The sequence below is a fragment of the Ischnura elegans genome, chromosome 12, assembly GCF_921293095.1.
Source record: "Ischnura elegans chromosome 12, ioIscEleg1.1, whole genome shotgun sequence".
Classification (NCBI taxonomy): domain Eukaryota; kingdom Metazoa; phylum Arthropoda; class Insecta; order Odonata; family Coenagrionidae; genus Ischnura; species Ischnura elegans.
In genome coordinates, this window is record NC_060257.1 from 90,624,111 (window position 1) to 90,646,013 (window position 21,903).

Sequence of the window (21,903 nt, forward strand, 5' to 3'; positions counted from 1 at the left end):
TCCCCTCAATGCACCCATCCTCCAACCGCAAACGCGATCCTTCTCATATGCCCTTCTTTTTTTAAAAAAAAGTGTTCGTCTTGCCTGAAATGTGCCCCAGTTCGTATAACGAGTGTGTTTTATTTCTTTTTCTCTCTTTCTTTTCCTCCCCATCCCATCTATCTCTCTCTCTCTCGCACCTGGTGATATCCTTTCGATTGAAAAATAACCAAACTTTCTGCCCGCATCTCTTCCGCATCTTTCTCTCTCTGCTCCTCCGTGATTGTCTTTTGGAAATCAATATTTGGGAAATTAATAATGGATTTATTTCGACCCCCGCATCCCGGAATGTGTCGATTTCATCTCAACTCCTTTTCTCTTTCACCATCACCTATCGTTTTCATTCACATAACTACTTCGATAAATGAAAATGGTGTTGAACTTGCACGAACTTGAATGCATCCCCTCATTTTCAACCGAAAATCCTTTTTTTCTGGCTCATCTACTGTTTGGTTTACTAACATTCAACAAATGGACGCCTGATACGATTTTATTACTTCCATTGACGTGAATTATTGGCTTTAAATATAAAATTTTGAAACGGATAATTTGAAATAAATCGTTTCAACATCTGCGAAATACCCATCCTCTGAACACATCGTTGATAATACTGAATACTCTTTCGAATGATTTATTTTCACTGCATTTCATTCTCACTCGCGAACTTCTCTTCCACTCAATAAAAACGCTTTCACTCGTCACATCAAACCAAATGAAAACTTTTCCCATCCCCCTGAAACTTCAATCAAACAAACAATACAGTTCAACGGCTTCGAGCAGCTGTGCATCAACTTCACCAATGAGAAGCTGCAGCAGTTCTTCAACCACCACATGTTCGTGCTCGAGCAGGAAGAGTACAAGAGGGAGGGAATAGAATGGACCTTCATTGACTTTGGCATGGATCTGCAGGCGTGCATTGAGCTCATCGAGAAGGTAATGCGACCGTGGCTCCAGGAAAATAGGCGAGCGTCGCCAAAACCTTAGGAATTGTGCGCGAGGCGTTGAAAGGGAATTGGATTCACACGGCTCCGAATTCCCTCCGATATTGGCGTGCTGCCATCGGCTATGGTCGGAATCAGGCCGATGGATCGCTAAAAGACGATACCTTAGTGAATGAGTGGCGTTGAAATTCGCGGTCAATGCAGCCGCTTGTAGCCTAGGACACGTGGTCGAGGACCAATGGCCTTTAGTCTCGGGGAAATTTTAATGTGCGGGAAATTCGATTGAAAGCATCGTATGTGTTATGCGCCAGCAAGTGATTTCGGATCAACTCTCACCGCAGTTGCCAAATCACACTCCAGTGTTTGCCTCCTCTCGCTTCCGCCATGATGGGAGGCGCTTCCCGTCCCTCCTTTGTTTCGCGAATGCGCATGCGCGGACCGCATTCTATGCCGCGCACTCTCTCTCTTTCTCGCCGGTGGACTCGGCCGACCAGAGGACCGAACCCCGATCCGATAAGGTATCGTGCCGTTGCCTGTTTTGCGAGACTATTGTTTTCTATGTTGTCATGGTTTTACCATTTTTGCGTTTTCAATGTTTTTTACTCTCCTTTGTTTTTTTTCTCTCACAGCTTTTCATATTTTTTTACGTTTGGTTCGTACGTGGATGTGAATTTCTAATCTTGCAACTGAAAGTGCTCTGGTGTTTCCTATTTTCACGCAGATTCTTCTTTTTTTTTGGTTGGAAAGAATTAGTGTGGCCGATGCGAGTGATTGAGTTGGTGTGCTTTGGAAGTCAGGATTCATCGTTAAATAATAGTTTGTCCTCACCTTGCTTAATGATGTACGATTTATTTCTTGTTGGACTGCCCGTCGAGGTGAATCTCTGTCACTGAGCCTTTGAGAGCACAGGCCAAAGCACACACCCTCATTACCGCTTCGTCGCAGAATGCACTCAAACATATTAAACTCATCATCCCTCTCTCACCAACCCCACCATCCCAATCGTGAGGACTTTTTTGCTGTTTGCCAATTAACCGGTCGTTTAAGTCCACATCACCTCATTATTTCCACACCTTCTTGGCCACTTACCATCTAACTACCATACCCTGGCATTCGCTTCCAAAGGAAGCTATATTGCACAATGAATTTATGATAACTTTACGTTCAAAGATAATGTAGTACTTTGTCTCTTGCGGCTTAATTGCAAGGTGTTCTCAGTTTTGTATAACGGAACTCGGATCGTGATAGGGTTCATTTGTTTAACTTTATGTCATTTACTCACAAAAATCAAATGACGGTATTTAATTAGATCTCTACTCATTGATCTCTTTATCAGGTGAAATTCGGGTGTCAATGGCTACTGAATGGTTTTATCAGTATTGTTTTTATAATTTCTTAGATTTTTAAATATTTACATCCGATTTAATTTATCATTTGCATCGGACGTTAAAGTTTTATAATTTTTCGATTCGCTGTAATTGCCAAAGCTTGAATTAAAATGAATCTGTTGTGATATATTTGTTTCGTTATTTTTATTCAAATTAGGTAAAAACAGTCATTGAATTAAGTATAATTTCAAATGTGCTCTGGGATCTGCTGGTGGCTACATGTAAGCAAAAACACCCTCTGTATATATGAACCCTGCTTCACTTTGCTGCCAGTCCTTCACTCTGCTGTGTCCATAGCCGTCCGTCTGTCTGTATATGTCTCCTAAATGTTCTACCCCCACCCCCTCCCCTCGTCCCTCCCACTCCTTGTTATGCGGCCTCACACATTCTCATACCTTCTTCCATCTCCCCATCTCACGCGTTCTGTGATTAGTGCACCTTACATTTTATCTCTCTATATCCTTTTTTTCAATTCAATTGTTTTGGTTAACATTTTTCTCTTATTTTTTTCATTTTTATGTATATAGCCGCCGTGTACATATCGTTGGATATTGTTTTCACTCCTATTTTCTCCTGGTATTTATTGTGAGGACTGCAAGCAGGTCGTCTCGTCTCGCCTCTGTAATTCTTTAACTTCCAAATTTGCAATCGCCTGACATTTGATCGCGCTCGCCTTCCTCTCTTTATTACTGCCTTGGACTCCTTCTTGCGCGAAAGGAACAGTGGCCGGCGTAGTCCTGCTTGTTGTCCTCGGGAAACTTGAGATGAGTTCCTTCCAAACCTGGACAATGCTGTGTGCCTGAGATGGGCGAGGTGGTGTCTACGACACTCCCACCTCGCCCCTCGTCGTGTACATATTAAATGTTATTTGTTTATAGATTGGTAGACCTGCTGATCGTTGCGGTGTTTTGTGTTCTCCTTTTTTACATTTATAGATATCTCTCTCTTTCTTTCTCACACACATTCTCTTTTGGTCTCTCTGTGCCCATTGTTCTTTATCCCTTGTGAAGTAATCAGACTCGAAAGTGCGTCTGCCACGGTGTACATAGAACTGACCGAGTGGCAGACTGCGTCCCCGTCCAATAACTGCCTCTCCACCTCTTACGGATTTAGTCTTTTGTCCCAAGCTCTGGGGCTTATGCAAAGCTTAATCACGCCGTTGGAAGTGTGCACCCATAGTGTAAATTAACGCGTATCCGTTTTGTAAGCACTCTATTTCTGCCTGTATTTTGAAAAATTCAATCCCACCTGTGCATTCTTTGAGAGTATCGCGGTGTTGGCTCACGAACGGTGCCATCAGAAAATGAGCTTTACATCTTATCATAACTTTCTCTCGGATATTTCCCTATTAATGGCGTGAATTTATACATACCATGGTGTCGTCTCATGACTTTATAATTGCTAATGCTACAAAAGATATCTAAAATAAAGCTGGATTCAATTCACATATTAAAGGAACATATTTTGATATCGGCGTATTTATTTGATTGAATAATTTTAGGTTCAAACTGTTGCCATTTAGTAATGCATGGCATGCACTTTATTTTACTTGTTCTCATTTGTCAATCAGCAAATCTCTTGTACATAATTCAGCCCAATGTTCTCAATTTGGAAGATAATATTTTTTGTAGAAGTCATTTAGGGACAATAACAACGATTAAATGTAAACGAATTGCACAATATCTTATTTTTCTCTTTCTTTCTTCCCTTTACGCTTTAACCCTTCATTAAAACCCCAAACCCTATCCGATATGTTTCTATCGACTACTTTTGTTCTTTCTACTCACCGGAAATGCTTTCTTATTCCCTATCTGTATCCCTTGTAACACATTTTATTTATTTTTCGTATTTATTTTTCTTCGATTTTTCTTCCAAATTGTTTCCTTGTGTAAATACTTGCATATTTCCCCTCCTCCTTCTTCTTCCCGCCTCCTCTGCCTCGAACATATCCGCGTCACTCCTCGCATCAGATCAACAGCTTTAATCAGCTCTGCATCAATTTCACCAACGAAAAGCTCCAGCAGTTTTTCAACCACCACATGTTCGTGCTGGAACAGGAGGAATACGAGATTCAAGGGATTCCTTGGACATTCATAGATTTCGGCATGGACCTCCAGGACTGCATTGATCTCATTGAGAAGGTACTCTAACGAACGGTCGGAGCTCCTTCCACATTCAAAATTACTCGTCGATTTGCAGTGTTGCGAGAGGCATCTTTGCCTTTGGATGCGTTATTTCACAGTCAAATCCACATTCACTCTCATCAGTTCTTGCGTTTTTTTTCGGAGATCTTGGCAGAATCAAAACGGCGGCTGAAGGCAAGATGGTGGACAGAATAAAATGGAGTTTGACACCACTCCGACAACCGAGGACTCAGTATGTGTGTGTTCATTTTTGCGCTTACAATTCCGCTTACATCATAGGCATCGCCGCATCCGTGGCTGTGAAAACTAACGCAGTGAGAAAATAGAAAATGATCATCGCTATATGCTGTCAATCGCATTGCGCAATATTTGAGCCTTCAGCTTGGTTGACATCACAAGCAACTATACACTCTAAATTTTGCAAAAAGCTTTGGTTGCGACTAAGATCGTTTTTATGACCTCTTTCGAGTGATTAGATTAACATGAGTTTTATTCTGTAAGTAGTACTAAATTTTTATCTCACTCAGAAGTTTGCCATATAATTAGCTTGGCGTAATGATTTCGAGTCTCCTTAATTTTGAATTGTTTTACATAAGTAGTTCTTAAATATCGGTACCCGATAATCATGAATCATTCGCTTCGTTTGCTACTTGTAAGTATTGAAACCTGGAAATAAATTTTCATTTCCATAGAAAACTTCAGATGACGATGTTCCTCTGGTAAAAAGTCTACTAGATTTAAAATGAACACGTGAAATGAATGAATACCCTGTATAATGTTTATTGGATTATGAATGGAAACAAAATTTTCATTCGAAAAGCATACCAAATCTATCGGTACCGAGTACCTACTAATACATATAGTGGCGTATGCGATAAATATGTTATTCAATGGCCAGATTAAGCTTTTTGTGAATAACTCCTTGATGCTGGAAACCTAAGTAGAAAAAACATTTGCGGATGCGAATTTTATCCCCATCCCGAAGTACCTATTAGTTGCTCAAGATCTTATGTCCGCGAAAAACATGAATTCATTTCTCCATACAATTGAATGTCATTCATTTTTGTTACATGTTATCCCGCCGGTAGTGATTTGCCTAATTGAATATGTGTTTAACGCTGCGACAAATGTGTGTCGCATTCATAATGATCGCATTTGACGTATTACCCTCTTTTCCCTATTCAATGTTTCATTCATCCATTTCACTTAATATCCTTTTCTCCATCCGAAGTTTCTAACATATTCTTATTTCTACTGCGAAGCATCGTTTCTGATTCATATTAACATCCTTGATCTAATACAAAGTCATTAACATCACAGTGAACTGCTACCTTTTTATGTAAAGTAATTGGTTCATCATAAGCTTTGAATTTAGAATCATTGTATAGTAGTCTACGCATGTGTTTATGAAAGTTTTGTTCACACTGTGTGCTGATGCTAATGAGTTTTCGTTTGATTTAACTCACCTGATTTCCCCTAAGATTCATCTCCTGGGGTAATATTAGTTGATGTTTATTGCCAAATCTACTTTCTTTGGACCACCATTTTTTTAAATATGCTGCTGTACAAAAATCATACTTCTGGAGAATTTTCAACCGAGTGGGTGGCATAGAATTCATTCTGCTCAATTATCTGATGAGCATGAAGAGTGATATTGCCAAAGTTTCAAACTCCTCCCTTCGCGGTTGCATGCTCAAATATCTCGATATTTTCTGCTTCTGTGATATTTGAGCTCGAATGGCTGTTGGCCGGTGCGCGGATATTTTCCCAGGACGTGAATAATCGTCTGACCCAACTGTTTTACGTCCTTAACCCAAGCGTTGTAACTCCTCATCGCATGACTTAGTTCCAGTAGCGTTCAGCTTCATCAAAATGGCCTATGCTCCCCTCCAGGCGAAGGCATGGACTCTTATGCAGCAGCATAAGTCTGGTAACCAACGAAGTCGCTGAACCTGTGTGAGTATTCCTTCTGAATGAGATTCCTTATCTCTCCCTCTCTCCCATTCGGCGGAAGCGTCTGCTCCAGAGATGACTGAATTAAAGTAGCTCAGTTACCGGTAATGATTAAATTCCAGGTATTTATAACTTGTAATCGTTACACTTGAAACATTTAACTTTTGCTTGTTATCTACTCATTACTTTCTGCTGAATCGTCACTTCTCCTTTTTGACTATTTCCGAATGGAGCATGCCAAGATCTGTAAGTGAAATGATGTATTCTCACGCGCATAATGTCGCCAAAGCACCGCGCAGAAGCAATGCAATAATCTTCTAGTTTAAGAAAACATTAACTAGATCCTCCTGGACAGATCTCGGTGGCAGTTTTCACAAGGTTTTACGAAAAGTAATAGTCACTGTACTTGTGACAGTAACTAGTTACTTTTTGAAGTTGGAGTTGTTGGTGCTTGTTTCTGATTACAAGTTTCAAGATGTGATTGTAACTGAGTTTACTTACTTTCTTTGGTGTTCTACTCATCTCTGGTGCGCACTTTAAAGAGCGAATTAATCACATCGAGTGTGGCAACGTGGAGGAGCTCAGTCGGAATCATTTTTTGGCTCTGGTGTCAAGCGATCTAATATGTATCAATAAAATTGATTTTGAGGGTTTTAACTCTTTGCCTAGCTTCCACATGGATTCCTCTCTAACTGCCCCTTTTCCTTGGATGTAAAATATTTAGGAAAACAATCCATTGATTGAGTCTATTTTGAACGTATTACTTATTATAATGAACTCCGCTTATTAAATGCTATAATTGACGGATATTATTAACCACCGGGGTGAAACTTTCATTGAAAAGAGGCCTGCATTAGGAACTAAATTTAAATTTTGTAATTTTTGTCAATGCCTACTTGTTTAGTTGCTTAAATATGATGTACATAAAATGAATCCTCAATCATTCTAGAATGCCAATTTATTGCCTAATCTGATGCCATTTCTGTATTGAAATATCGTATATGTGACTTTAAATATTCATGCATGAAAATTGTCCAGCAGGCGAGCATTTGTATGTATAATCTTATTCTTTCATCTCATTTTCACCCGGTTGTCGTGAAAGAAATTTCTATGAATATCTGGTTTCCTCCGTTCCAGCACATACCGGAAATTTAGCAAACGGTATTTATTCAGTCCATGTGGCAACATTAATAGAAAAAAGTTTTTCATGCTGCCATGGATTCGGTTGCAATGTATGTGTGCGGAATGTTTTCCTTTTCCGTGTACTGTTGGACGGAGGATACTCAGTTTATTATGTTTATTGAGAAGTCGTTGGGGGCACATGTTTTCTCATGCCACGGAACTTACCTCTTTCCCCTCGTAGCCCATGGGTATCTTGTCAATCCTTGAGGAAGAGTCTATGTTCCCCAAGGCCACTGATAAGACCTTTGAGGAGAAGCTGAGGAACAACCACTTGGGCAAGTCACCCAACTTCCAGAAGCCCAAGCCACCCAAGCCAGGCCAGGTTGAGGCTCACTTCGCCATCTGCCACTACGCCGGAACTGTGAGTGCCTCTCCTATTCAATGGGAAACCTTCCTTCTCTTCTGCCATTCACTGTGACCGTAGTTTGATTCAAGTGCCTATCGGAATAAATGGACTGAAATTTTTCAAAATATTTCTAGTCACTATTGTTACATGCAAATGAAAAATTTATTCCTACTCATGAAAATATTTTGAACTTTATTGTATTGTTTATATTGCACCTGGAGATGTCATTATCTCGTGAAAGTGGTGGCGCGGACAATGAAAATGCACCTAGAAAATTATAAAATATCAGCATGACATTTTCCAGAAGCCACGCTTTGCGAGGCTGTAAATTACAATAGCTTTTTTCATTCTGTGGGTATTTTCAGGGAGTGTATGTTAAACAATGAGAAGAAGTTCATGAAGGGAAATTTATGGAACAAAGCACTCTTGGTTTCCGAAGCATATATTCCTTTAGCATCAACGAACTTGTACGGGCGAGTTTTCCATGCATCGCACGCTTTCTTAAAGTGAACAGCCTTAATATCAGCCACTTTGACAGCGTTATAGATGGCGCTTACACTCTGTGAAAGGTAAGAGAGTCTGCTGGGGCAAATTCGGTAACCACGAACCTTTGATTCTGTTAAAGGGACTGAAAGCACGCATGCTCTGAAGGAGTTTTCGGCTGTTCACTTCCAAGGAGCTAACGAAGCTTTGAAAATTCTCCTGCATAAGTATTTTGATACTGAATGAGCATATTTCGACGGACACTGGAGCTTTTAAGCGATATCTCTTATAAGTTTCTCTCCAGGACTTTGACCACATTACTTGAAATGTACACACTGACGTATTCTATCAATGGAGAAAATGTCAACCTAAATTTTAGGCAAATATGTTATTTAATGTGCGTTTTGGTCGGTCGTTGGAATTGATCGCACCAGGTACACCATATTTCTAGATGGGAGTGTGAACGTAAGGCTTTTAATATCGCACGTAACAGGTCGCCTACAACTTGAGTGGATGGCTTGAGAAGAACAAGGATCCCCTGAATGACACCGTTGTCGATCAGTTCAAGAAGGCTAGCAACAAGCTGTTGGTTGAGATCTTCGCTGACCATCCTGGCCAGTCTGGTGCTGCTGATTCCGGTGGCGGTGGCAAGGGTAAGGTCACTGTAATCACATCTTACATGTAAGGCGTACTGTAATGCGATGACGGTGCGCCGTGATGATATCTTATATGTCAGACCTTAAGCTGAGAGTTAATTATTATACTTTTATTGAAATCATAATATTTCACTGTGCGTATTGGAAATTCATTTTCAAGTTCATATCCAATACGATCAATCATATTTCTATTTTCAACTCATATATGTGTTTTCTGTCATGATTCCAATCATTGGTCAATGTGGCTCTCTTTAACTGAATCGTTATGTTACATTTCTATAGACAATGAAGCCCAATTCATTTTTCATAATCATTCCCTGTTATGTTGCCATCTCCATAAATTTAGATGGTGAAGCGTTTGGTTTTAATCATTAATGAAATCACTGGTTAATATATTTAGCATTAGATATGCACATCCAGGCCTCATCGACGAGTATTCACGAAGTAGATAGGTTGAATTCGAATCGTTTTTCTCATCATCAACGAAAGGGTTATAAAGGATATTGCTCTGGGCGAGACAATGGCTTTAAAAATATTCTACCGAAGCTTCATTCTTGAGAGCCCATCGTATCAAACTTCAGTGATCTCCTGATTTTATAGGTTAAATAATTCTTCGTCAGTTGTAGATTTTAGAAGTTTGATGCATGTATTCAATATCATTGAACGAAATTTTGCTTGCGTATTTGTTTTAATTTGGTCTAATTTATCACTAAATTCAAATCTGAAAGCTTTATAGAAAATGTAACAAATGTTAATACAGTATTATATGATCGGCTCTACATATAATACAACTGTAAGAAACCATTTTTATGTTTTCAAAGGGCCTTAGAGGCAACTATTTTGGAGTGCGTGACATGAGTTTTTGTCTGTGAGAGTGTTCTTTTTATGACCCAGCATCAGGATAGGAATGCATGAAAAATTCGTTTGAATGTCACCGTGTAATTTCTAGGCTATCTGCCTGAAGGGAAACTTAAAAATTTTCCCGTAATACACGGTTTATAAGTTTCTTGGCCTTGTGTGGACAATCGTTCCGCGTTCGGCCATGAATCACGAATAGTGAGCGAAAGTAGAGCTCGCTCGTGTTCGTTGCGATGGAGGCGCGGCGGTGGTGGTGAGAAGAAACAGCAGCAGCAGCTGGAACTATGGCGTGTCTCTGCGAGCGGTGCAGAAGTGTCATTCATGTCTTTCGTTCCTAATGTCTTTCGTCTCTTGTTCCCCGGCCCGTGGACGTCTTTACCAAACCACCAATCAACTTCCCGCCCCGTGTGTGACGTCATCCCCAACCCACTCGCTGTGCTCCTATAGGTGGAAAGAGGACCAAGGGATCCGGTTTCCAGACTGTCTCCGCCCTCTACAGGGTAATTGAGTCCACCGAGGTCTCCACGTTCACACCAAAGCTCTAGTTCGCTTCCAGCCTTGCCGCATTTTGAGGCAATGAAAAAATTAAAATGTTACTTTAAAAGTAAACAAGCCCTAATGCTCCCTGTATTAATTAATTCGAAGTCCCTATATCGACAAAAATTATTGCTAAATCATACGAATGATCAACGACTGAAGTTAAGTTCTTCCTCCGCTCCACTCGAGATGCATAAATTAAACAAAGTGATCCTATTTCCTTGGCCGTAAATTTCTGTATCTAAGTTGGGCATCGGAATTTATAATTTTGCGGTGACTGCCTTCTTTGCTTCTCTTGAAATATTCCTTTTCAAGAATTCTCTCAAGCGTTTAAGTCAAGCCATCCTTCATAGCTGCGTTCGATTCAAGCACTAGAGCTTTGGTCGAACTTGAATAAAATTTGCCCGAATATATGCAGTCCCGTACATCCCTCCCATTGTGCTGCCTCTCGTCACCAAACCCAAACCAATCGATTGTGCTTGTATGTGGTTGTGTGCGTTCGAACCATCCTTGTGCTGTTAAAGCCGCCTTCCAACTTGTGCCTGTCTAAACACCTTCCACAAACTCTGCCTCCGTTTACCTCACTCTTTTGTGGCTGTCTTTGTGCTGCTCCGCCTCAATGTCCTGTGTTTGTTCAAGTAGACGTTGCGGATTCTGCCTCTGTTTCTATCCTTTACCTATGCTCTATGTTGTGCTGCGTCTTACATGTGTTACTTTGCACGCCCATTCTATGTTTCACCCTCTTCATGTTTAGGTCATCGAACAATCACCTACTCCGATTGGGGGGGGGGGGGGGGGGAAAGGTTTTTTTTTCAAATTTGCATTTTTTGTGCCTGTGAATATTTACAAAACTAAGTGGGGTGATGTTGGCCGCCAAAATTTTATTTGTATCTCCATCAAGAATCCGTTTGTGTTTGACTTATTTTGGGTGGTCTAAGGGTGGGAGAGAAACGCCTCGATTACGTTCCGTAAAGTGGCACTACTTGTGATTGAAGGAATCAATCTGGATGATAACGCAATGTTTGCAAATCTTCGCACCAGTTTACAAATAATCAGCATGTAAAAAATTGAGCCGGCGAAATTAAGAATGAAGCAACTTGGGGCGGTGCGATTTTGGTCGGAGTAGTTTCCATGATGAAACGGAATCCACGATTGCTGTGACTCTATTGGTTGCGCCTTTCTGTACCTAATCGGTAATTATTGGCAGTGTCATTTGCATTTGAACGCGCCATTATGTGCTGCTTGCGCGGTCAAAGGCTAACCGTGATTAACAGCAATGGCCGCTGTGTGCGCCCGCTGCGATGGGCTCGTTGGTTGGATTGGTGGTAGGACTGTGGAATGAATGGCCTGCGATTGATTGCATTGGTATCTATGTGTCTCTCTCCACTGTGCTGGCACGCCCGCCTCGTCACAATCACTCACTCTCTCTCTCTCTCTTTCTCTCTCTCTCCCTCCTTGCTTCTCTCTTTCTATCTCTCTCTCTCTCCCCACCCACCTCCTTCCTCTCTCTTGATATGTTTCCGCGCGCGTGGCGATTCCCACAGGCGGTCGTGGCAAGAAGGGTGGTGGCTTCGCTACGGTGTCCTCTTCATACAAGGTGCTGCTCAACGCTTGCGGTTGCTAACCCGCCCTTCCCCGTCACCAAGGCGGCTTCGACACATGTCACGACTGTCGCTCGGGCCGTCCCCCTACCACCCTCCCACTGCTCACATTAACAGCCGGATAAAGGATCTCCTGAGCCCTTCCCGGCACAGGCTGATTGTTTACTCTGGCTGTTCATGTGAATTTCAATGCCGATCACGCGGCGTTGTGGATACATTGGCGGTCAATTGGTGACCATCAGTGGCCATTTTTCTCCGCTTTATCGCTCCATCATTGTGACTGACTAAATTAACTCGTAGATGCCTTCTAAAAGTGTGTGGTGACTATATGCATGGTGTGATACATTTTCTAATCTACCTTTCTCTAATTATAAACCATTTAAAGTATCCTGGAGGTTTAGAGGCTGTTTTTATATTCTTGGGGGTGGATGTATTTTCGTAGACCGTGGAACTCTTCACCCTGTTCACTATGGGTGTATTGAATTCAACTTAGTTCCAAATAAACTGCTGGGATTGGGTGTTCTTCTATCACGCCAAAAACTTAAGCTTTAACCACCATCCACCAAGATACTTTTAAAAAATGGTTTAGGTATTAATTTTATTATCAAATGGCTGTTTCATCGTTTATTTGGTAGAAATCTTTAGCGTACCTCCTTAAAGGCATAAAAAAGTTTATTACTTAATTCCTCTATTAGATCACGACATCGAAATCAAATATTATTTGTCAAGTTGTATTTTTGGGGGTTGAAATGTCTGTCCCAATCAGTCTGTGTTTCAGTCGCACGGGTACACTGTATCTTTACTCATTTATCATATTTTTGTGGGAATTATACTCTCAGCGTTGCTGTCACGTGAAGCGCCGCTTCCTCTGTAATTGCTTATGCTTCTTTGTTTTCAATTTGTGCTCCGTTTGATTTGCCTCTTACTCTCAGCCATTTGGTATTGAAGAAATCGTCAGTAGTGCATGCTCAGCGAGCATTTTGCTTGTATTTTAGGCGGCTATGTAGTCATCGGAAGTAGTTCAATCTTAAACTTCCTATGGACTAACATAGTGAACCCTGTCATCCATTTCCCGACTACTTCTTATTTTTATAAATACCAACTGAGTTTCCCGTCTTCATAATTCAATCAATCGACTGTAATTGAGTCCTTTTGAAAGCATTTAGCTGTAATTATTATATATTTTAGTGCTGCAGTATTGCGTCGATCTTTTGTTTCTTTGTTATTTACTAGATTTGATTTTGAGCAGTTATTTAAAGCTGAATATTAATTTAGCAGCATTGCTTTGCTATTTCATGAAAATCTTAATTTTAACTCATATTATTGGGTACTTTTGAGATACTCTCAAGCGCAAAGTAAGCCTTTAACACGCTATACTGCATAGTCAAGTTTTTTCGCTCACACATATAGAAGTGAACTTCTTCATGCATTCATTGTGAGTGACGCTCTCTTGTCTTATCTCCCCAATTCCCTTCGCTTGTTCCCACGGCGTCAACACCACAGGAACAATTGAACAACCTGATGGCCACATTGAGGAGCACCCAGCCTCACTTCGTCCGTTGCATCATCCCCAACGAGTTGAAGCAGGCCGGTAAGTTTACACGCCAACCCTATCCCTCTTTATGGCATTTCTCTCTACAGAGTCCTCTGGATTGCCTTTTAATAACTACGAATTGGGGTCCACCATTGTTAGGGCACATCGCTAACTAATTTCAGCAGCTGTGGGTGGTGAAACGCGTGGATTTAATTAATTTTTAAAATTTCAATTATACAATGAAGAAAATGGACGATTCCGAAGTAATAAACATTTCTAATAACTCCGTAATTAAATTTCACCCAATTTCCGACGTTCCTAACGTTGTGAAGCCTCAAATGTTTAAATTTTGGTTCTTTTAGAGGCTCTTAAAAATATTGCGAGTATTCTTGACTACCCGACCATCTTCATACGTTCAATAAACCGCAAACGAAAAACATTACATGTGGAACCATTTACCTGTGAAGCTCTAGGGGGCGCTTATCCTTCCAATGGTGGAAACTGCTTTTCTCAGAATAGGGTTGTTCACCATATTTTTTTTATTAAAGAAATTGAAAGATCGTGCTTCAGAAGGAGCAATGACAGTTATATTACGCTATTTTCTTCATTGTACATGTTTAGAGAAGGCTTTAAACAGTGACAAATTTTACGTTACGCCAAAAAGCCCTACTTCCATCTTGAATTGATGTGTGACGTCACAAGCCTGTAGATGCCCTACTGCAGTGTTTGAAGTGGCTCAGCAGGGTTATTCCACTTTTTTTTAAAAGATCTCCAGCGTCTGCCGCCAGACCAATGTTTAAAGAAAATCCAAATTTATCCTTTAATAAGAGTAATAATAAGCAAAATTACCCTTACTAGTACATATTTATTGCTCATCATATCACAAATAGCACTACAACGCACACATTTCACGAGCTGTCTTTTTGATACGTATAATCAGTATATTCCAAATCAACTGATTCAATAAAAAACTTGGCTCACAATAAATATAAAACACAATTATGTAACACTAATAAAACATGACAATCGGTTTTCCAATCACTCTGCACACACAAAAGAATTTGCACTCCTTGAAGTTCGAAAGGATTCTCCACACCTCACTTACCACTCATCACTAACGACTTAGAATCAGTTTACGTTATTTTACATTGATATTACGAAGACAATGAAATGAATAGGCTGAAACAAATTATTAAACTAGCTAAACCAGTTATTGTAAAATCAAAAAACTTCGAATTTCACTTTCACTATTACCGTAACCAAAATATGACCAAAACAAACAACAGCGCAACGAATTTCGTGAAATGTAAACACTGACGAATGCTCCAAATGAATTGGCATTAGGTAATAAAATCAAACAGAACTTGGAGGCGAACAAACGAATGAAAATTAATATACGTTCGATGTATCCTCTAAGTACAACTAGCTCAAATATGAAACATATCCTTCGCAATAGTTAGATACCTTAGATCGAAATATATAGGGTTGATTGAACCAGCATGGAAAAAATAAATAATTTCGTCGAAGATGTTACATTCACAACTCACTTCACTTGTCGCTTCACTCTTTACTTCATCGTCTATATGCAATCAATTCACTCAGGGGTACATTAAGGGCACAAATTTTGTTCACTTGCACTAGCGGCAAAATGAAAGTTCACTGCACGTAGGTAGTTTCCTTGCAAATGCAGCTATACAAAACTTTCAATTCCTGTCAACAATTACACTACATACGTCGCCTTGATCCATCCGGAAGCTTCATGCACAACAAAGGCCATTTCAAAATAAGGAATAACCTTGGCAAATGTCCAGTCGGCATGCAGAGTGCTCAGCTTGGCATCGAGCGATCGAGGGTACAGGCCAGCCGTACAGGCTTGTTTCGTCATCACCTCTATTTCAAGATGGCCGACCGTTTTTGGCGGCGTTTAAAATTGTTCGAATTTTGATTGCTAATAATTCCATCATTACTTTTTCAAAGCATCTGTCATTCATCCCAATCAAAATTAAATTACATCAGAAGTGATATACATTCGTTTTTTTAGACCGTTCTGATAGGCTTGAACAACCCTATTGAAGCGCATGCGACTACTAGACTCGGAGAAATGTAGTAATTGGCCATCCAGATGACTCTGCTATCGTTCCCGTTCATATGTTTCACGTAGCATGCGATGAAAAAGCCTAAATTTTAAGTTGTCCTCGTGGAAAACAAAAACTGCAAAGATGGCGCTTTTTTTTGCGCTTGATTTCCAGATTTCCAATGACATATTTTGCCCACCTGCGCTGAATAAGGCGTCAATTGAAAATGCTTCTCTCCGGTTCAATGTACATCTAATTCCAAACGGTTTCAACTCACATTCCTAGCCACATTTGTCAGCTGCTACAATTTTGCTTGATTTTGAAAGTTTCAATCACATACATTAATTTCTCCTGTATTCTGACCATTACCATTTTCTGATGAGAGAAGCACGCACAAAAGTTTTAATATTCCACGTTTTAATCAAGCTTATTCTGACATACTTTACGATTGGAAGCAGTCATTTTTAAGGTGATGAATACCGGCAAAACAACAAACTTATGTAACTTTCCACAGTTTAACCAAACTTACTCCAAGCTAGCTATCGACAGTTTTCCTTTGAAACGTACGCAGGTGTAAGTTTGATTCAAATGTGGAAAATTACAGAAATTTGTGTGTTCCTCTATAATGGAAATTGAAATATTCCACCAAAACAAACCGGAGGCGATTTTTTAAGTACCGCTTTGAACTAAGAAACTCATTCGGTTCGATTCCTAGTGATATGTTTCATGTCGTTGTGCCGACCAGCAACGTATTCTCAATGGCATTATTTGTCTATTCAGGTGTCATCGACTCCCATCTTGTGATGCACCAGCTCACTTGTAACGGTGTACTTGAAGGTATCCGTATTTGCCGAAAGGGCTTCCCCAACAGGATGGTGTACCCCGACTTCAAGCTCCGGTAAGGGTCATACAACAGTACTTATCTTATGCATATGAATAGCAATAATAAGTTAGTACCCATACCAATGAAATCAATTCGTACGATTTATCACCTGGATCGCCTAATTAGAATTATTCATTTTTCTTGTAAGTTTAAATCCAAATTAAAGAAATACATCGATTGCCTTACAGTGATATCTCTTATATTTTTAATTTCACTTGTTTATGTAAAATCAAAAGGGGAGTAACATAATTCACATGTTTTACTTGAGTTACACATTATATACAGTAGATTTATTTATTTATTGATGATTTGCAAAGATTTTTCATGATTAACAGCAGTTCTTAGTTTTAAGAGCATAATTTGAATTTCTACAGCCATTTTACTGTTTCTGCGTCACCAAATATCATGCATTCAATTCCAGGAAACAGTTTAATAGGATTTCTGTTGAAGGCACTTATTGCGGTTGAATCATTGCTGTAATTAGTGCAAGAATCATAGTGACTCATTCAAGACTTGATCCGTAATATTTTACCAAAGGGTTTCATTCGGAAACAATGCAATAATTACGACATCATTTGCATTCTTTTCATATTCATTATGTGATTGCATAAGGGACAGTTGTAATGGTGGGTTCTAGCTAAGAAGTTTTTGGGTTTCAGTGGTTGGTCTCAAAATATTCCTGCTTGCTTACAATCAGGCAGTGAGAGGAGTTTTTGCTCCAACCCTTGAGTGTTGGTGATCGCTTTTTTCACGCAATGGCTTCCATTCCCCTCCCCCATTCCCCCACTTTACTTCCTCCCCGTGAAGGTACATGATTTTGGCCCCTAAGACCATGACCGAGGAGAAGGACCCCAAGACCGCCGCTGCCAAGTGCTTGGAAGAAGTTGCATTGGACCCCGACTCATACCGTATCGGCCACACCAAGGCTCGTCCAATTTTCAGTCATTCGTCCCCTTGAGAGATCCGACATGTTTTCTTGAGATTTTCTACCCCCTTTCTCTCAAGAAACATTTGAAACCCCTTTGCCTGACGATTTCTAAGGAATTCCCACCAATCACCACATAGCACGCACCTTCGAAGCACCTACCTCACTTAACTCAGAGCCTCGCCCACACTTTCCCATTTAATATCGCTCGTTGCGGTGGAAATAAACTTATGAGAGTACCTCGATCTCCACTCGCAACGAGTACCACTTGGTTTTTGTCCGTTGACTTTTCAGTTCCCTTTTGATGAAATGTTCCCATCACAGTTATGGTTAGTTGTCCACGTCATGCACTACCCAATGTATTTCGTCCTTGATTTTCAGAGTTATCGTGACGTCTTTTTGGTAGTGATCCACCGCGATTTCCTAGATTCACCCGTTTGCAACCCTCTGTCATATTGTCCAGTTCGTAGCGTGCCAGTGTCGTCGAAGTCCTCCTGTGATGTCAGTCCTCTTCCTCGTGAAACGTCCAATTCTCCAATAGATCCCATTTTTCATTCCCCTTGCACTCTGACCCCTCTGCACGCCTTAGGAAGAACTCATGCAGCCGCACTTTTTTTGCAGCGACCATTATTTCACCGAGTGACTCAGCGAGAGCTTTGTTGGACACATCACTAGTTTTAGGGTGGTCTCCACAAGGGCATGGATATAATGGTCTCGATCGCTCTCAATAAAGGAATATTATTGGGGTTAAGAGTCGATTTGAACTCTCGGAATTGTTCTTTCTGAAGAGTTTTTAAGCCTTTATTTTATAATTTTCGCGGTATTTTTTCATTTGACCAGACCATAGGTGACGACCCTTGGGTTGTGTCCATCAAAGCAATAATGTTTTTGCATGCCATAGTCTATAGGTTCCCCGTGAGAGGAGATCGCATTACGAGTCAACGTGACGCCTCAGGCAAAAACGAACTCGGAATGCGCTCCCCTCCCGCCACCCCTGACTGCGCCCCCGCTCCAATGTAAGGGGCACGCGCACTCTTGCTTGCGTCCTCCGCCCACCTAACCGTGTTGTCCATCGCGCAGCTATAAGATCCTGGCGCCAAAGGCCGTGGCTGGCGTCGACGACCCCAAGAAGTGCAGTGAGATCATTCTGGATAATGTGGCCCTGGAAGCAGAACAGTACCGATTGGGTCACACTAAGGCACGTGACGTCATAGAGCGGTCGGAAGGTTCAAAGAAGAGAACACACGTAACCTCCCCCCCAAAGCGCCCCCTCCCCGCCTCCCTCGTCCGCCCCCACCCTCCCACGAGGCCAGAAGCTGGTGGGCAGTTTGGGTGATGGGCAGGGGCAGACGTGGGAGGTGTAATCTGTACATATGGCCTACCTTCCACCCTGACTTTAAGCTGGGCAAGCTTTGGCTAGATTTTCTCATTCTAATATGGTGATATTGAAACGCCATTAAGGCAATAGCTTTTGATAACCTGTAAGTCTGTCTCATTCGGCCATTTAAGTCTCTTCCGAAATCCCTGAGCAACCAGATTACTTTTACGGATTTCCTGCTGTCTTTAAAGGCTATGGTTGCGGAATTCTCATGATTTGTTTTGTGTGGTACCATTCGGACTATCATTATATTCCATTCGCTTCCAGTTGTTAGTAGGGAAAGCGCTGTGAAGACGAATTCTGCCATTGCTTGTCTGTCTCTAAAGGAAATAGATCTTTCCCCTACAAGAACACATTTGTAAATAGAAAGAGATATACACGATGTGATGAGTTCCATCACAAACCTTCCGTCTGCGAAAAAAAGAGTTGTATATATGTGACTAGTATGTGTATATGTGTTTTCTTTGTAATCACATGCAAACCTTGGAAACCACTAAATCTTGAGCAATCTTGAATGTTACCCCTTCCTCTTAAGCGTAAGTCACTCTTTGTGTACATATTGATGTCCGTGGATGGCTGTCTGTTGACTTCAAAACCTCTCTCTCGTCCCTCCGTCAAACCTACCGCAGTCGTTTCCTCTCTCTTCCCAGCTCGGTGTCCTCGAAACATGCATTTCAGTCTTCTTCTGGAGTGCGGTGACTTAATTGCGTAATTGGGTTTTAAAATTATTGTTTCTCTTCTGAACTTGGAAACAATTAAGTGGAAAGAAAATACATTAAAATTATTCGGGATATGGTTTATGACCTGCATCTTTTATCATTGATATCCCGAAAGGGAGGTATTTTTATGAGGGGTATTTCAATTCTTTTACCATTATTATATATTAAAATATTATTATTATATATATATTATATATTCACGCTGAAATGGAAAATATTTTAGCCAAAACAGCGAAGGCAAAAGGAATCGTTCACGGCCTTATGGCACGCTTACGTTTTGTCGATAAGAGTTCTACATAATACATGCTCTGGGGTTTTGATAAAATTTGGGATATAACTGGAAAAATGTCGGTATACATTTCTAACTCATGATGTGTCCAAGACAGCCGTGAAGTTCACTGTGGAGGACGTATTATAGTCTGTGACAAACTCTGAGTCGATACGAAAAAAATTGTCAATACTCTGTCGAAGACACCAATCCCAACTCCGCTATCCAACGCCACTAATCAAACGAGCCAACAGCCCCCACACACGCGCGGACCCACAGTCGCTCAAATCCATGAACCAATCAAGTGAATGCATCCGTTTCAACCCCGCAGTTACAAAATCCTGTGCGCGCACCGCATCAAGGAAGGCATGTCTTTGGAAGAGGTTGCTGAAACCATTCTGGAGTCCGTGAATATGGAGCCAGAGCAATACAGAATGGGAAAAACAAAGGTACAGGTCTCGCGGTATTATCAGCCACGTAGCAGGGAGGAAGTGGCCAGAGGCCGCTGAGCGGCGCCACCTCCGAACAGCAACGCATCGCCTTCTTAACCAATCACTGCGACGCTGCGCTTCTCTTTGCTCTTAGAGGCCGCGATTTGTAATATTGATTGTCGCAGGATATTTGCTTTTCTTCAGACTTTATTTATGCACATTTTTATTTGGCAGCCTCAAAATTGCACGAGAAAAATGTTTGACTGGAGGCAATAACGCCATATTTTCATTTAAATTTCACGCATTAAGAAGTACCTTAATTGCTTTCAAAGATCAGCATTGATATATTCCATCTGTTGAATGCTTTATTTTTGCCTCTCTGGTATGAATGTAGAGTGCTTTACGCGGAGACGTTGTAGCATCATTCGCAAAACATATTTTAATAGTTACTGCTGCAGTTAATTACTTAATTTCGCTTCAGTTGTGCTTTTGCTTCTATGGAAATCGGTCTCAGTTGATTGCATAAGTTTACTTCAATTGCCAGTTATTGATGAAGCCATGGTAGTCTTACTGTTAAACTCAATTAAGTGCACGGAAATATACCCTCTTTTTCAGATTTTTGCTCCGTTTCTTTGCCCTCTCAGCAATATTTCTGCCCATTATCGATAGCAATATTCACCTGAGATCACCGGTGCCTTTAATTATGAAACACTTGAATCGCTAAGCGCTCAAATCGCCTTCACTTTAGCATAAGTTTGTTCGTAATTCCGCTCTAACGCAAATAGGCATAGCAATCAATACTCCTCAATCATTCACCGCAAAGCAGTAGAGACGCCTCTACCTTCCCGAGCACTATCCTGAAGCCCTTGTACAACGCCCTCCATTATGTTTTCACCCTTCTCAGTCCAATTGTCCCGCTTTTTATGTCCTAGAGGTGTATTTCATTCGCATTCGCAGGAGAAGCTGTTGCCGCTGCTGACGCTGCTGCTATCCGCTGGCATTACTGCACATTGTCTCCGGTGGAATTATCCACTTTGACTCGCATATCTTATGAGGACGCATCACTCTCACTCAGCTGACTATTCTGTCTTTGGCTCGTTTCAAACAAACACTATCACTCTGTAATTGTCAGAGGTTGGAGTGGACTTTGTCTTAATTTGCCATCGTCTGAATGTAAATATTTTAATGAGTATTTTCCTCCCTACCGCTGGTGCTTGCATTCGCATCTTATTCCAAACAAACGACTCACCTCTCTTTCTCCATTTCTTGGTTACAACCTTCTTGGCTGCTGTTTAGTGAAACACAACACCTTCCACCTGAAGACGGCGGCACAAGTGGCAGCGAAATTGTTGTCTTTCACTATAGTGCAACCGACTCAGTAGTGACCGAGAGTGGAGAATTTGGAATCGTAACACCGCGGAAACCTTGATTCTCACATTTTCTCTTCATGTATGCCGGCAAACCTCTGGAAAGCAAGAAGATAGACCTTTAGAAGTTTTTCATAAGAGAAAATACTGAATTAAAACTCTCATGTTTAATAAGGAAGGATAATATTTGTTTGT

The 21,903-nt window shown here is 40.9% G+C and overlaps 1 protein-coding gene across 16 annotated transcripts in view; it reads left to right on the forward strand.

Annotated features, from left to right (window-relative positions):
- The window catches only part of LOC124168990 (myosin heavy chain, muscle), a 98,994-nt gene that overhangs the window by 43,406 nt on the left and 33,685 nt on the right, over positions 1 to 21,903 (forward strand). For 4 of the 16 annotated variants that reach the window (XM_046547432.1, XM_046547426.1, XM_046547420.1 and 1 more), the window contains exons 15-21: positions 802 to 972; positions 7,829 to 8,008; positions 8,970 to 9,129; positions 12,072 to 12,124; positions 13,632 to 13,719; positions 16,518 to 16,635; positions 17,428 to 17,545. In XM_046547432.1, the coding sequence (XP_046403388.1) occupies positions 802 to 972; positions 7,829 to 8,008; positions 8,970 to 9,129; positions 12,072 to 12,124; positions 13,632 to 13,719; positions 16,518 to 16,635; positions 17,428 to 17,545 (888 nt within the window). Of the gene's footprint in view, positions 1 to 801; positions 973 to 4,338; positions 4,510 to 7,828; positions 8,009 to 8,969; positions 9,130 to 10,437; positions 10,491 to 12,071; positions 12,125 to 13,631; positions 13,720 to 16,517; positions 16,636 to 17,427; positions 17,546 to 18,625; positions 18,744 to 20,241; positions 20,360 to 21,903 lie in introns of all 16 variants that reach the window. The other 12 variants (XM_046547427.1, XM_046547431.1, XM_046547423.1 and 9 more) reach the window with 6 other exon arrangements.